Below are 15077 nucleotides of genomic sequence, written 5' to 3'. Positions count from 1 at the left end.
ATAGTCTGATGGAACTAAATCCCAACCAAAAAATTCATAATCTCCTGATTCACGTTTTAATTTGTGTCTCAATTTGTGTCTTTTTTTTATTTATTTTTTTAAAGGAGAACAGTGAGTTCTAGAAATGTATTCGACCTCCACAGGGGGAGAGCACATGACCGCGGCAAGGCCTCAAAGTTTGACTTTAATCCGACGTGTGATGCGACGGCTCCCATCCAGGTTAGGTGAACCAGACTGCGTCGCAGGGGCAGTGACTTGTGTTGAGTTTATCAGAGCAGAGAGGACTACCTGCAGCGCCGCTTTTGCCCTCCGACCTTTCTTTTTTCTTCCACATTCCTCATGTCCTTCTTCCCATGCGTCGTGGATCAGATCCCCGAAGGGAGGTGAGTCACGAGGTGTTAGGAGCCACGCGACTGATCAAACCCCTCGGCCCGACGGGCCTGTCAGTGTGGAGTGGAATGATGGGTAATAGTCAGGAGGGAAGGGGGTTAAGGCCGGTCAGGAGCCAGCACAACGTATCAGGGTCAAAGGTTAGGGCTTGCTGTGGAAAGTTTGAATCTGACCTGAGAGGAACGTGATAAAGGAAAAAATATGAGTCATGTGGTCTGGAAAAGTGGACGCAAGCTGGAGACTCCCTCGGTTTTTAATAATAAGATAATTACAGGACAAAAAGAAAGCTTTGTAAAGCAGGGTGGCTTCTGCTCAATTCTGGGATCCATTAAGCCTTAAAAACAATAATTATGTGAAGCATTATAGATTAGATTAATAGTTTAAATGTTTGTAAGACTTTCATCATGTCATATATTCCATTCCATTCAACCCTCCTGTCATGTTCGTTTCTTCGGTACAGCAATGATGTTTCCCCGGTCAATGTGACCCGGTGCGTGTGGAATCATCCTAAAGTTGTCAGAAACCAAAAAATCCCAATAAATATAGTTTGTATCACGTCACCAACACCATTGCTAACAATTTAATCAGTTATTAGTGGAATGGAGTTATTCACCCCTCCATAACTCACTCGTTTTAATGAAAAATGAAAAAATGTCCTAGATTTTATTTACATTTCATGGGGAGATGCAGATACATAGAGATGAGACACATCTGCTGTTCAGGGTCATATTGACCTGCTCACTCAAAAACAAGCTAAATTAGTCATAACGATTTGTATTGAAGGTAAACTTTTTATGTTTATTTATAGTGTTAAGAAATCTGAATTGATTAAAGATGCTCTTCATCTTCAGACACTTCCACCTCCATTTCACTGTCGTGATCAAGGATGTGCCCCAGGGCCTCCAGGGCTGCCATATATAGGGGCTGTGAACAAGTATGTGTGTGTGTGTGTGTGAGTGTGTGTGTGAAATGTGGTAGGAGGGAGTAAGAAAGACTGTCTCATACATGTTCAAAGAAAGAAATGGTCTAAACTTGACATTTCTGACCCCTTGTAGCCTCCACTTTCACTGCCGGGTCAACTGGTTTAAGGGCGCGAGCCGGTCCCAGGTGACATTGGGTTCACCTGGACAGGTCACGAGTCATATATATATATATATATATATATATATATATATATATATATATATATATATATATATATATATATATATATGTGTGTGTGTGTGTGTGTGTGTGTGTGTGTGTGTGTGTGTGCTCTGTGTGTGTGCCTTTCCTTGCTCAAGTCCTCCTCTGACCTCTCTCCTCCTTTCATAAAATCCGCCATAAAGAGTCATTACAAACCCATTTTGTGCTGCAGAAGATGAGGCGGAAAAAAAGAGATTCTAAAATAAGTGAGTGTGGGAATAAATAGATTAAATTGTAGTTTTAAACTCATTTTGATGCAAAGAAAAAAAAGTTGGTGTGGTAACTGGAAAACCGCAGAAAGCATTCTTCTGTGGCGAGATGCTTCACATTCAGACGAGGTAATGAACTGGGAGGAATTGTGGTGTGACGTTTATCATGCTGTTATAAAACATACTGTTCAGCCTGGAGGAAGAAAAAAAAAGAGGCCAGAACAACCCTTTGTGTGACTGTGCTGCCCTCTAGAGGCCACGGGCTGTAAGTAACATCTGAGTGTGCAAAAAGCTATCAAGAAGTTATTTTGCTCAGGAGGCGACCAAAGCATCATGTGAAGCAGATTACAAGGAGCTAAAGATGACTTGACATCGGTCACACGTGGAATCTAAATCATGATCATGACACCTTCTGGGGGATTTGGCTTTTTAAATTTTTTTTAAATGAACCAAGTGTACAATCTTTACTTGTTCAAGCTTTTCATGTCTTTAAACAAGACGCAATGCCACACAGAAAGTGTCTTAATTATTTCACAGGATCCTATGAAAATATAGTGTTTGCTATATTCAAATTATTCATTTAATCAACACTGTTCGAGGTCATCAAGCCTAATGGATCCCAGAATGTCAGATTAAAAAAGAGATCATCTTCTATTCATCAATCGCCATGTTAAGTCATTCAGTTTAAACTTCTGTGTATTTCAATCTCACAGACCGCCTTGAGGTCATCATTCCTCATTTCTTATTTCTTGTATTGGTTAATCATTTCCAGTGAACACGCCTGTAATATATGAAGGAATTTATGAAGCGGCCGTGGCTTTCACCTTTAGCTGGGCAATGTGAGAAGTGTGTCGTAAAATATTTTGTGCAAGTCATGAACAAGAACATGAACTTTAGACTTCTGAGGCCGGACTGGAGTCCGCGAGGGTTTGTTCTTGCTCTATAGTACAAACAGTAGTTATTTCTAATTTCACTTCCTTATTAAAGGATGGTTGAGTAAAAGGATTTCTTTTTTGCAACAGTTGCTAGGCGGTTGGTTGCAAGATCAGTGAAAATGTACTGGCAAAGAAACTGGAAATGGTTTTCACTCCTTTGTTAAGATGATAATGTATTCTCTAATACAAGATTATATATACATATATATTCTTTATTAGTGCCGCACTAATCAAAACATCAAAACAATTTGGTTAAATATGAAAAATCGTGTAGATTTGGTCACATAAAATGTTGCAAATGACTACAAAGACACAAAACGACCACAGAGAAAAAAATACTAAGGCCAAAGAGAAGAAAATGACCACAAAGGCACACAACACAGTTGCCTTTCCTTTTCACACTCTCCCCCTGACTCTTATGCGTCTTCTCCTCTGTAAATACCACCTGTGTATGTTATTGTGTTAATTAAACTCTCAAAACCTGTTTAGAAAAACATTAAAAAAGAGGCACCGATGTATTTTATCCCAATATTAGAAATGCACTGTTGCTGCCATCACATCCCAAACCTTGTGTTCTTCTCGTCGACACAAGAGTTGCATGAAAGGGATCAAATTACAAGAGAGCTGTGGTGTGGGAATTTAAGTCCCGTGGACTCACAATTATCTGTTTAGGGAAATTCACTCAGAGTGCACAAAGAGAACACCCGACCCTCCTCACAACGCTCCGACCAGCAGACTGAACAATCGGCTCGTATCGGCCGCAGATGGTCCTCAATCAAAAAGGGTCTCATCCAAATGAAGCACATCAAAGCCCTGCGTTGTCATAGCAGCCGCTGCAGGTGACTGTTTTCAGATGTGAGCCCGACAAAAGGTTCACACCGGCCAGACGCCATTGATGGAGGAGGCTGAATAGTACCAAAGAGGAAATGATGCTGCTGTATTCTCTGCGGCTCTCTGATGTCCTGAATGGGCTCCACTGGACCGGTTGTCTCATCCCTGTTATTTTAAGATGCTCCATTCGGTTATTTTAAGATGCGGGCGGCAGCTGTGAAGCACAATATGGAATAAATAACATATTGTGGGTAAAGCGATGTGAAAAAAATTTAATGAACCAAATACATTCTGAAATTATTTACACTCAGACCACTACGAAATGTTTAACCGTTCTGACCCACTGAACAGTTTCATTTCATTAATGTATTTTAAAAAAGTTTCATTCACATTTGATGTTTTATGGTTAGCGCGCCAAAAGGCCTGTCATTGGCCATAAAGCTGCGAATTTAAGAAATGTCTTCATGTAAAAATTACAAACTATTTTCATTAAGGGAGCTAAAAAAGGTTGTAGTAATTAAATGGGATATGTTAGAGTACGACGATCCTATTTCCTGTCATAATATATTTTTAATAATAAACTGAACTTTTAAATCAACCTTTTTGTCGTTGAAACGAATAGGAAAAAGAGTGAATGTTCAGGAATGTGAGGAGCGGGTTACTCTGCGGGTGAAATAAGTAGAATGAGTGTGACAACACAGAAGGTGAATTAATCCTTTATTAAAGCTCCAGGAGTAATCTACAGTGGTGACACCAACGAACAAGTCATTTGTGCAGAAGGCCAAAGTCGCTCACCGACGGCCAGAATGCCGCCTCTGGAGGATCCAATACATCTTTCACGTACACGTAAAGCAGAAGGCGAGATGCGACAAACCAGCTTTAAATTAATATAGTAAAAAACATATGAAAATGTCTTTTCTTATAAACGCAACATTCAGTACAATTCTGATTGCAATTTTCATATTACATTTTTATCTGGAAGAGGTTTGAAAGGATTCACTTGGCTCTATCTCTTAGCAGAACTGTTTGGATAAATACTTCAGAGGGAGATAAACGGAGGCCTCTTAAAAGAAAGCAGAAAGACCCTGATGCCCTCACGTCAAAGACGCTACATGCCTGTACATCAATGTCATCTCGAAGGCCTCGTGAGAGGAATGATGGAGGCTCAAAAGAAGAGGATAATGAAGACACACACACACACACAAACACACAGATAAACATTAAATAGTAAGTTTCCGCCATAAGCTGAAGTTCAGAGCTGTGTGTCCTTTCAAACCCTGGTTGTGTGTGCCATCTGAAATCTGTCTCATTAAACTACATGTCAGACTGAATATTGGGGGGAGGAGAGAATGATAAGTGTTCGAAGTCGGGGGGATTGGACGAAGGGGTTCAGGTCTCCATCGGTGCTACTGCAGAGGGACATCGATCCTTGCCCACCTCAGTTATTTAAGGTTACGGGCCAGGACGTCACAAACAGCCCAAACACACACATTAGCCGGGTGTGTGTGTTTGGTGCTCCTCAACAAGGACACGCTGGAGGAGGGAATATCAGCAGAGTAACCCCGCTGTTTAGCAGGCTGCCCTCACATCAAAACTACCATCAGTCGCCTCTAAGCTCCGCCGGGGTGCGGCGTTCAGGTTTATCCTGAGAAACGGCGTCCCCGCAGACGGAGCAGCTGGAGGTGAGGCTAGACTGAGAGCGGGAGAGTCCTAATGTGTGAGCAGCCCGAGCTAAACGAGCAGGGTTTAACCTCAGCAGCCGGCCTGGCTAATGTCTCCGCCGGAGCTCTTGGTCACATCCATGGTGGTGAAGATCTAGAAACAGCGAGGAGAAACACATGTCAGGCAGTGTAGCTCATAAAAAAAACACACAATCAAAAGAGCTCCGACATGAAACTGCTTGTAAAAAGGTCTGTGGATCATCTTGAATGACTAGGTCATAATTACTGAAAAGAAAAATTGCTGCCGAGTGGCATCTGGTCGGCAATTTATAGCAAAAAATAAATCTCCATTAATAAAGAGCACTACAGGTAAGAGGTAAAATATGTATTTTAGGGTGAACTTCCCCTTAAAAACTACAGTACCATGAAATAATAAGAAACCTGACCTCGGAACAACAGGGCAAATAACAGTGTCCTCCAATCATTCAAACTGCTCACCAAAGAAAAAGGAAAAAGAAATGCAAGTCTAGCAACGACTGAGTTGCTTAATGCAGCGCAATTATTACAGCCCTGCATTAACATGAACATGTATTGGCAATTCAGTTAATTTATGCAAATTATGCATCACAGCAAGCAGGCAGAACTGAAATTGTAATAATTATCCACCTTATGATGTACAAAAAAACCCTGTATTAAAACTCTTCAAATGGGGCCTCTACAGACAGACATGGGAATACTTTAGGCCGTCGCCCGCTCGCCAACAGGTTTGTTGTGCAATTTAAAAGAGAAAAAAAAGGCCCAGTAGTTCTGTGGCGGCTCATCATTTCCTGCTTCCTGGTTGGTCAACAGAATACTATTGCAACACGTAGTTGCATAAATCCAGTTTCACAAATAGATTTTGGTCTTCATTTAGCTTTAGTGTAATGAAAGTTAGACCGGTGTTTTGACACTGCACAACAGAAAAAGAGGCTAGCGTGAAACCAAAAACTAAATGTATAATCATGAACTGGGAACTAAACATTTGCAGTGGCACATTAATAATGCAGTCACTTTCACAAAAGAAACTAAACTAAAGCCATAAAAGCGGACTGGCCCCGCCGCCAGACTGACTCCGTAATCAGATCAATGCTTGGCAGCAGTTAGTGAGTGTGATGAGTCACCAGGAAGGTAAAAGAGTAATAGTTAACCGCGTTGGTTCGGACTACACAGCCTGTGTGGTGTTGTTGTTTTAATATAGCCATTTAAAATTTAATTTAATTTTTTTTAAAAATGCCACAACTCATAACCCGTGGCTACACGATTGGAACATGTGATTGGTTGAGGCCTAACTGCGGCGCAAGAGCTTGACTTGAAAAAAATAATTCATGAGCTTTATTCATGAAGTATCCTGAACGAGGCACTGGCAGAAGATTTTTTGGGATTCCTGATTTCTGATATCTATAATGACAAGAGTCGACGTCTACCTCAGCACAGGTTGGGTGGATGCCAATGGTTCCGTCCAGCTGCTCCTTGGTGGCGCCGCATTTCATGGCTACGCCGTAGCCCTGCGTCACCTCTCCGGCATTTGGCCCCAGGTAGTGGAACCCGATGACTCGATCCTACGTTGTCGGGACAACAACAAAGAGACGGTCATCGGTGTGACACAAGAAGGCGGGGCCTGCGTCGCCGGCTGATCTGATGAGACTGTGCAGAAGCAGCGATAATCTTACGTTGTCCAGTTTATTGCAGATGATCTTGGCGTAGCACCGGTTGTTGTCTCTGCCGGGTACGGTGAACTCCAGGGGCCAGAACAGACTGTGAAACACCTAAAGACCACAAACGCAGTGGAGCTTTATTACAGTGTATGTAATATCATATATGTCCACCATGTCTGCAGTTAAACCTCAGAGACAAGTTTCAAAGATAGAGACATGCTGCAAGTGTGTGTCCAGACAAAGGACATCTGTGTTTTACCTCCAGGTTGTCCAGCCCGTAGAGCTCCGTGGCCCTTTCCTCTGACAGACCGCAGGAGCCGTACTCCATTGGGGTGAAGACGGTGGTGGGAACGTTGACGTAGTCGCACTGCACCAAAAAACGGGAAGAAAATTGTTTTAAGGAAATAAAGGCTCTTGCTGGAACGCCGCCAAGCAGTGTTCCAGTGATTATTGAAGCGAGGCGCGTTTAGGACAACGCCAAAGAGCGTTTGTGTGTATCTTATGACCATGTTAACAAAAGCGTCATCGTTCATACAAAAAAAAAAAACACATCAGGAAAAATGTCAGAGGAATTTATTTCCACTATCCATGATTCACGTACCTTGAGCGTTGAGCCGTTGTAGAGGCGTCGTGCCAGCAGCTTGCCAGCCTGGATGGCGACAGGCGTCAGCTCCCACTTGCCCTCCAGAATGTCCCCGATGGCGTAGACGTGGGGCACATTGGTCTGCTCTTCATCGTTCACTGGAATCTTCCCGTTCCTGGACGGTGGGAAACAAAACGATCGCATCTTTAAAATGGGCTCAGTTATGATGACCAATCGGTCGTCTTTTTACAATCTTACTATTTCTTTTAACAGTTCTAACAGTTCACGTGACTATCAACATCCGAATAGCAAAGATCGATGCTCCGTTTGTGTTGAATGCTACAAGATCAGCAACAGCCTCATGTTGTATATTGAACATGTTATGCAAATAAAAAGTTACTGTTCAAACTAAGGGTTTAACATTAATTAATATTGTTACTTGAAATCGCCAAGCGCTTAAATGCAAGTTGTTTTTCTCCCCGCTTGACTTTCAACACGCATTTCAAATGCTTTTTTAGGACTTTAAACAAGAGTTTTTGAGAGTAGATAAGTTAAAATTTCTTATTGCAAAAGACAAACACTTTCTCAGACACCGTTTACATGTACCTACGCCGTAGCCTGACGTGCACCTCCAAAAAATCCTAACTACGCATCGCGTTGACGCGGACCACAAGCGCTGTGATTGGTCCACTTAAAACGTATTTTCCGGCAGTTGCTCTTTTGTTTTAGTGATCGTACAGACCACCTCCGCAAACGTCTTCTCTGTCGCCTGCGCTTCAACATTTGCAATATAAGCATTTGCTCTTCAAATTTTGATGAGCTCCGACTCTATAACCCCTGAAACCACACAGCCACACCCCCCTGGCAGCATGGCAGTGAATTGCAGAGCAACGCGGTCCCTCGATGCAGAACCCGAATGCTCAACGACGGCGTCATGTCGACTGCATAGGTACGGCGTCGACTTGACGCAGAACCATGAACTAGGCTTCAGTTAGCGTTGTGCCACATGTTGTTGCTGCTACCAATTGTTCTCACCAAAATGTGTCCGGGGACTTTTGTTCTGCGCTCCCCCCGTAAAAATGTACTGATTCGCATTTGCGATTCGGTCCGGTAATGTCAGGCGACAACGTGACGGCCTTTTAAAATGCAGCAGCGGCAGTAATCCAGCTTTATGCACGAGGCAGAAATCGAATGTAAGGAGCGTAGGTCACGTTGGCACAAGGGAGAAACATAACGGTATTAGTATTCTGCTAAACCCTACAGAAGCCCAGTGGCTGTGTCTTGGCTCAATCAGGGTACTACCGAGGTCATAAGACTGGATCCATGTGATCCACCGAGTGCGCCTTTAAGCTGGCCTCATGCTGTCTTAATCCCTGTTGGTTTCTTACGCTGAACCAGTCAGTCACTCAAAAAAAAAAAAAAAAAGTACAAATGGAGACAACATCCTCAAAGAAAAGCCTACATTCCCCGCTTCAAATATCTGGAATAATAATTATAGAGTGCAAAATGTACAACTTAAAGATCTTGTTTTATTTTTAACTGTAGTTTTCCAATTCTTAAAAAAAAGTGACAAACCAAAATTTTGTCTAATAACAAACGAACATAAGAGCAGACAATACTATATAAGGACACTAGCGTGAAAAGCTCCTAGATATTCCTTTTCATGTTTAAAAAGCAGCTGACACACTGTAGGACACACACACCCCTCCTCTCTCTCCCCCGTCCCAACAACCCCCAGGGGGGCGGCAAGAACTGCTGAATCACCATGACTGTACACTGAGTCTTAAAGCCACAGGCTGCACAATGTAATGTGATAGATGTATGGAGAAGAAACAAAGAAAGAAAGAAAAAGATGCACAACGAGATTATCCACTTACTTGGGGTTGACTTTGACCCCTATCTTGTCCAGGCCGACCTTGTCGGTGCATGCGTCCCGACCCACTGCTATCAGCACCTGAAGGACAAAGAAATGGCTTGTAGTTTAAAAAAAGAAGTCTTCACTGTCGAGAAAAATGTTAATAAGATTTATTTACTTTTATACTGACGACATTTGAAAACAGGAATGTCTATCAATGGATGGATCTTTTTTGTTGTTGATTTTACTAATCATTTCGTAAATTGTCAGTTTTGATATGAGGTAACATTGGAGAACCCAGCAAGAGTAATCTACCGTTCTTGTTTTTTTGAATTATCCAACCCCCCAAAAAAAAAAACAGTGCAAGGGAGGTCCTCGAGAGCCACTCCCCTCCCCCCAAAAAGATTATATTTTTGAATGAAAGCATGGAACACGGTCAAGCAGAATGAATCAAATGGTTTATCAGAGCATTTTATTTAATGATGTTGGAATGTAAAGAGAATTTTAACAAATGCTTGTTAAAGGAAAGGAACCTCACAAAGAAACGTCCACTGTATTCTCCAAGGGAGAGGTACAGACGGGCGGGATGAAGAATCTGTACATACCGTGTTGTACTCCCCCTCGATGATCTCATCGGTCTCTGTGGACTTGGCCGTCACCTTCAGCCTGCCGGGAGTGCCGGCTTCCAGCTCCTCCACCTGACAGACACAGACACACTCAGGGAAGTCAATCTTTGTGCTACTGTCAAATGTCCAGCTAATAGAGATAAAAATGTATTGTGCAAGACGGTACGACAATAAATCTGATGCGGCGCAGTTACATGGCTTAAAGTCTGCAGACTATTGCATGCCTTTATTACCAACGAAGGCTTCCTTAAGTGAGATGACTAAAATGCTCGTCAGTTCAGCCGCTCACCTTCACGGGGACGTATTTGCGCAGGAACTTGACGCCGTGCTCCTCCATGTGCTCGCCGGCTCGGTTGGCCATGTCCTGGTCAAAGCCCCTCAGCAGGATGGAGCGGACCATGACAGTGACGTCGAGACCCAGGCCGGCCAGGAAGCCACCGCACTCCAGGGCCACGTACGAAGCCCCAATCACCAGGGTCTTTCCCGGGCAGTGGGGCAACGAGAAGAGGTCGTCGCTGGCGGATAAAACGCAGACAGACACGGACGGATGTCAAAGGCTAACGACAACTGCTTAAACTACAAGACTGTAGTTTTTCCAAGTATAACAGGATGGGTTCTGCTCTTAATCGTGAGCTCTGGGATGGAGTTTTCTGGTTAACACAGGCTCACTCTCACCTAGTGATGCAGTACTCCTTGTCTCCAGGGATGCCTAAGTAGCGCGGCCTCTCGCCTGTAGCTAAGACAAACTTTGCCGCTGTGTGAAACGTCTCTTTTCCCCGTTTGTTGGTTGCCTGTAAGAAAACACAAAACAATAACAAATTAAACTCTATGCCACGTTAAATGACTCATCAAGCGCAGTGTCATGGATGTGCAGAGTGTTGTTTTTTTGTAAATGTTTGCTTTTGGTGCAGCTAGTGATATGAAGGCCTGTATGAGTCCAAACAAGGTGGAGAGGCAGCCGAAGCAGGAGGTTACATGTTAAGCATAACCTGTTCAAGATGAAACAAAACAAACTAATGATGAGATTGCCGCAACAGGCTGGACAACATTTCAAAAGCAGGCAGCTTATAAAAATGTATGCTGAGTTTTGTGACTGAGCGAGGAGGGAAGGGCTCATTCTGTGGTCAATAGTTGCGTATCGTGGTTTCGGAAAAAGGCCATTTGTCAAGTCTACCAAGGCTGGAACCGATCCAGCAACATGAGTTAAAGGGGACAGTTGGGATGTTTGGAAGTGCGGTTGTACTTATCCACAGTCAGTGCCTTACCACAAGTGGTGGTTTGGATAAAACAGACAAAAGCAAATGTATTGCTACGGACGGGTGCAGCAGCAAAACGTATTTTAGCCTTCATCAATACCCGTTTGAATATTTATCTTCAAAAGCACAGACTCCATTGAATAACACAAAGTCATTTGAAACACATGGTAGTTGCTGGTCTAACACTGCCTTGAATGGTTAGTTGTAATTGAGTGACTGAAATTAAGACTGAACTAACTAATCAATGCAACAACTTCTGAGTTCTGCGAGGTAGAAAAAAAAAAAGAAAAAAAAAGACTGCTTTTGACTTACGATAAAAAACAAAAGCACGTACCTTGATTTTGTGTGGTTCGATGAACTCCGCATAGGAATTGACATAGTTGACACTCTTTTCCCTCAGTGCCACCCTGTAGCCCCAGTTCAGTGAGCCGATGTAGTTGTTCACCGCCGTCTTCATCGTGTCCCAGTTGTGCTTCACTGAGTGCAGACAGACAGTCGTTAGTAGAATCAGTGGAATGGCAACAATTCACAAGTGACCATACTATTAATTTACCGCGGCAAACCGGCGCGATGTCCCCCCTCCGCGACCTCCGGGGCCGGCTCTCTGCGCCCTCACCTGTCTCACTGAACTCCCAGCCGAACTTGCGCGCGTCCTGCATGGAGGTGCCCAGCACGGCTGTCTGGTGCATCAGCTTCTTGGGAATGCAGCCGACGTTCACACAGGTTCCACCGAGACCTGACAGGTCACAGCATCAAGGCATTAACCACGTGTGAAAATGGATGCAAATATATACAGTTCATCGCAATTACTTTAGTAAGTATCCTGAAGTGGAAGCATCTTACCCCAGGTGGTTCCCATTGGCGTGGGCACAACATAGTCCACTACCATGACCTTTTTCCCCAAGGTTGCTGCTTCCTGTTAACAGATCCAGTGTTACTGCCACATTACATAAATCTGTGATTCCCTCAAACGCCATCCCCTGGAAAGTTTAAAACAGTTAAAAAGGCAAAGGTAGCCCTGTGCATCACCTTTGAGCAGGCCAGGCCTCCAGACCCTCCTCCGATGACGATCAGGTCGTACTCGTAAGCTTCGGCGTCTCCGCTCAGTAGCTGCTTCAGGCTGCCGTCTTCATGAGCCTAACAGAAACATTAACACAGCGTTGCTACAATCTTGTATTGATAATAAGCTTTAAGTTAATTGCAAAATACAAGTGGATGGACTAAAAACAATTCAATATTCCTTGTTGTTATTGACTTGAACTACACACACTCCTCTGTACACAACGTCTCTAGACTGTGGATAAGTTACTCCATGCATGACAAGGATTTTAAACACTGAACAAAGCAAATCTCTTTTAAAAAAAGACATGTCACTTGGTTGCAAACATTCGCTTCTCACCTGCATCGTTTTGTCACAGCCGCCGACATGCGTCTTGTTGATGAAGACATTCGGAACGCTTTTTTGTCCAGTCATCTCGAGCAGCATCTCCTGGTAGTTGGTTCCATCCTCTGGACGGAAGGGTCATTTGTTTGTTAGTGCAAAGCCATTAGGGTTACTCAATACAATTACCCAAGAAGCATGACGCAAAACACAAAATGTTTGATCATCTTCTGCATCCGCAAACCTACAGGTCTCTTTCTGCCCTTGCACCACAGCCACAAACAAAGGACACGCTCAAATGGGCTAATACTTCTGATCAGATCTTATGTAGTCAGTTCAACCTTCGGTCGGCCAGTCACGGTTAACCAACAACAACACAAGGCAGCACTGTCGCTGTGGTTGCCTGCAGTATAATATCCCCACTAATCGAGTCTGGAGGTCAAAACCGATCACATTGCAACATATCGACAGGCGACTTCCTCGGCTGAAGTTGCGTTGGCTCCTAATATACTCTGATCAGTCCTATTCTTAAAAGGCACTTGTCAATCATTCCCTGGTTGATCATCAGCATTCCTTTGTACTCCTGTCAACCTGCAGCCGACACTGTGACATAAGTGACTCCACTTGAGAGAGCAGAGAGGTCAGAGTTCACTGAGATACAGCACGAGGCCACCGCATCAGAGTGACTCGGCATGTTTTTGTGCTGCTGCACAGGAGGAAACATCCCCACCGCAAGACAAAAAGGAGGATTTTACACAATGTTGGCAGAAAAACGGGGGAATCAATCTCAAGCAATGCATTTCATATTGACATCAGATGATAGATTAGGCAAAAATAACACAACATAGTAGGTACTCGTCTGCACAATGTAAACACTTGGTTTATAACACTAAAATGAGCAGATACTTCTAAAAAGCCGTGTTAATGTACAGTAAGATCTCCTTCTTACCGATGAGATCCAACTCCACCACGTTACACTCGATGTTCAGCTCTTTAAACAAGGCTTTTACCTACAGGAGAAACAAATGTGAAACTTAATGCGTCATATTTTAAACAGATTTAAACAGATAAACAGATTTGCATATGTGTTTATTGCAAAACGGGTGACAGGTCTGTGAAATACTACACATCCAGGAAAACAGTATTTCATCTATAGATCCTACATTTTTGTTTCAATAAAAACCTGTCGTGTGGTTATAGCTACCGCCCTTCCCTCTTCCTCTGCGCGTGAAGTATGTTGGCGGAAGACAGACAGTTTACCTGCTAGCTAACGTCAAAAGAAGCTACGTTTTTACAGATGCAACGTCAAAAGGCACGAGTACTCGCGTTGCTTTGCAAAGTGGCGACCGCGTCTGACCCCCCAAGTTATGTCAACGTTAGCCACGAACTTCAAGTTATGTGACGTAACTTTGCTAAAAAAGCGCAAACACGTTGAGATAACAGCTGCGCGGCTAACGCGACGGGGACCCGGCGGTGTTATCTTTACCAAATACCGAATCGAGGGGATATTCTGTCAAACTGTCTCTGCGGTTTATTCATTTCATGCAATTCGGCTTCATTTGCAGTAAGAGGCCGCACCCGGCTTCCGCCGTGGTGAAGTTACTGGTGGATTTGACGTGACAAGGAAACGCCAGTAATTAGACAGAGCCCGTGGACTTAGTGGGAGAAGATGGAAGTTTCCGACCGGCGTTAGCGAAGTCCACCTCTTCCACAAAACAAAAAAAACTGCCTCCTTACCTTGACACAGTACGGACAGTAGCTTTTACTGAAGACCATCACTTGGTTGGAGTCAATAAGCTGCTGTATCCGAGATTTGAGTTCATTCTTCCCGGTGTCTTTTTCGATGGGAGGCATTTTAGAGGTGGTTCCGTCCGCCTGCGCCGGGCAAGCTTCAAGAGACGGCTGACGAGAGAATACAGGGAAACCTGAAACCCACACCAAGTCTCTCTTACTAAATGTCTGAATATCCCTCGGCCCTTTCTCCGGGATAAACGAATACTAGAAAACAGCTGAACCGCGAGGTTGACCTCGACTGCTCTCCCTCCGCTGTCAACAGCTCGTCTACCATCCGCGCCAAACGTCTTTTACTATTTCTTGTCTTACTACCTTGAGTGCGCTCGATTTGTTTTAGCCTTGGTCATCGCATACTCCGTTGCTAGTCGTTGATCTAGGAGGAACTCCACCCACACGGTCAGCGCCGTGGATCAAAACGGGCGTACCCACTCAAACGTCACAGGGTTGCCTATTTTCATGCCGCAAACGCGCTGTAAGTAAGATCCCAAGAGCAGGAACTCTGTTATCTAGCGCCACCTGCAGGTGGAATTGGTAACATGCGCATTGGAAAATTATAAATCATAAAGACTTACTAACACTTTCCTTTTGAACAATGTTCATACAAGTCAGTACAAAACTACAACTGTCAAAAACTACACATCTCTTTCATTTCAATTCACATACATTGTCAATTTTTA

General features: G+C 43.6%; 1 protein-coding gene across 1 annotated transcript; it reads right to left on the bottom strand.

Moving 5' to 3' along the window:
- Positions 1-4250: 4250 nt before the first annotated feature.
- On the bottom strand, positions 4251-14694 carry txnrd3 (thioredoxin reductase 3). The gene is made up of 16 exons (XM_068594439.1): positions 14344-14694; positions 13556-13616; positions 12625-12734; positions 12255-12362; positions 12069-12141; positions 11842-11961; positions 11560-11702; positions 10645-10760; positions 10259-10484; positions 9949-10041; positions 9366-9442; positions 7507-7663; positions 7165-7272; positions 6921-7016; positions 6675-6809; positions 4251-5365 (listed from the first exon to the last, which is right to left on the bottom strand). Exons 1-16 carry the CDS (start codon positions 14458-14460, stop codon positions 5303-5305), a joined length of 1803 nt encoding a protein of 600 aa, XP_068450540.1. The 5' UTR covers positions 14461-14694; the 3' UTR covers positions 4251-5302.
- Positions 14695-15077: the final 383 nt, after the last annotated feature.

The sequence above is a fragment of the Clinocottus analis genome, unplaced genomic scaffold, assembly GCF_023055335.1.
Source record: "Clinocottus analis isolate CAN_PGR_092001 unplaced genomic scaffold, fCliAna1.0.p SCAF_3, whole genome shotgun sequence".
Taxonomy (NCBI): Eukaryota; Metazoa; Chordata; class Actinopteri; order Perciformes; family Cottidae; genus Clinocottus; species Clinocottus analis.
This window is presented reverse-complemented; position numbering and strand designations above follow the sequence as displayed.

Excerpts from the sequence above, each read along its gene's own strand:
- txnrd3 (XM_068594439.1), bottom strand. The coding sequence starts at position 14,460 with ATGCCTCCCATCGAAAAAGACACCGGGAAGAATGAACTCAAATCTCGG. Across the intron at positions 10,042-10,258 it reads GCAAATACGTCCCCGTGAAG|GTGGAGGAGCTGGAAGCCGG; the intron begins GTGAGCGGCTGA and ends TGTGTCTGTCAG. Across the intron at positions 6,810-6,920 it reads TCTGCAATAAACTGGACAAC|GATCGAGTCATCGGGTTCCA; the intron begins GTAAGATTATCG and ends CCGACAACGTAG.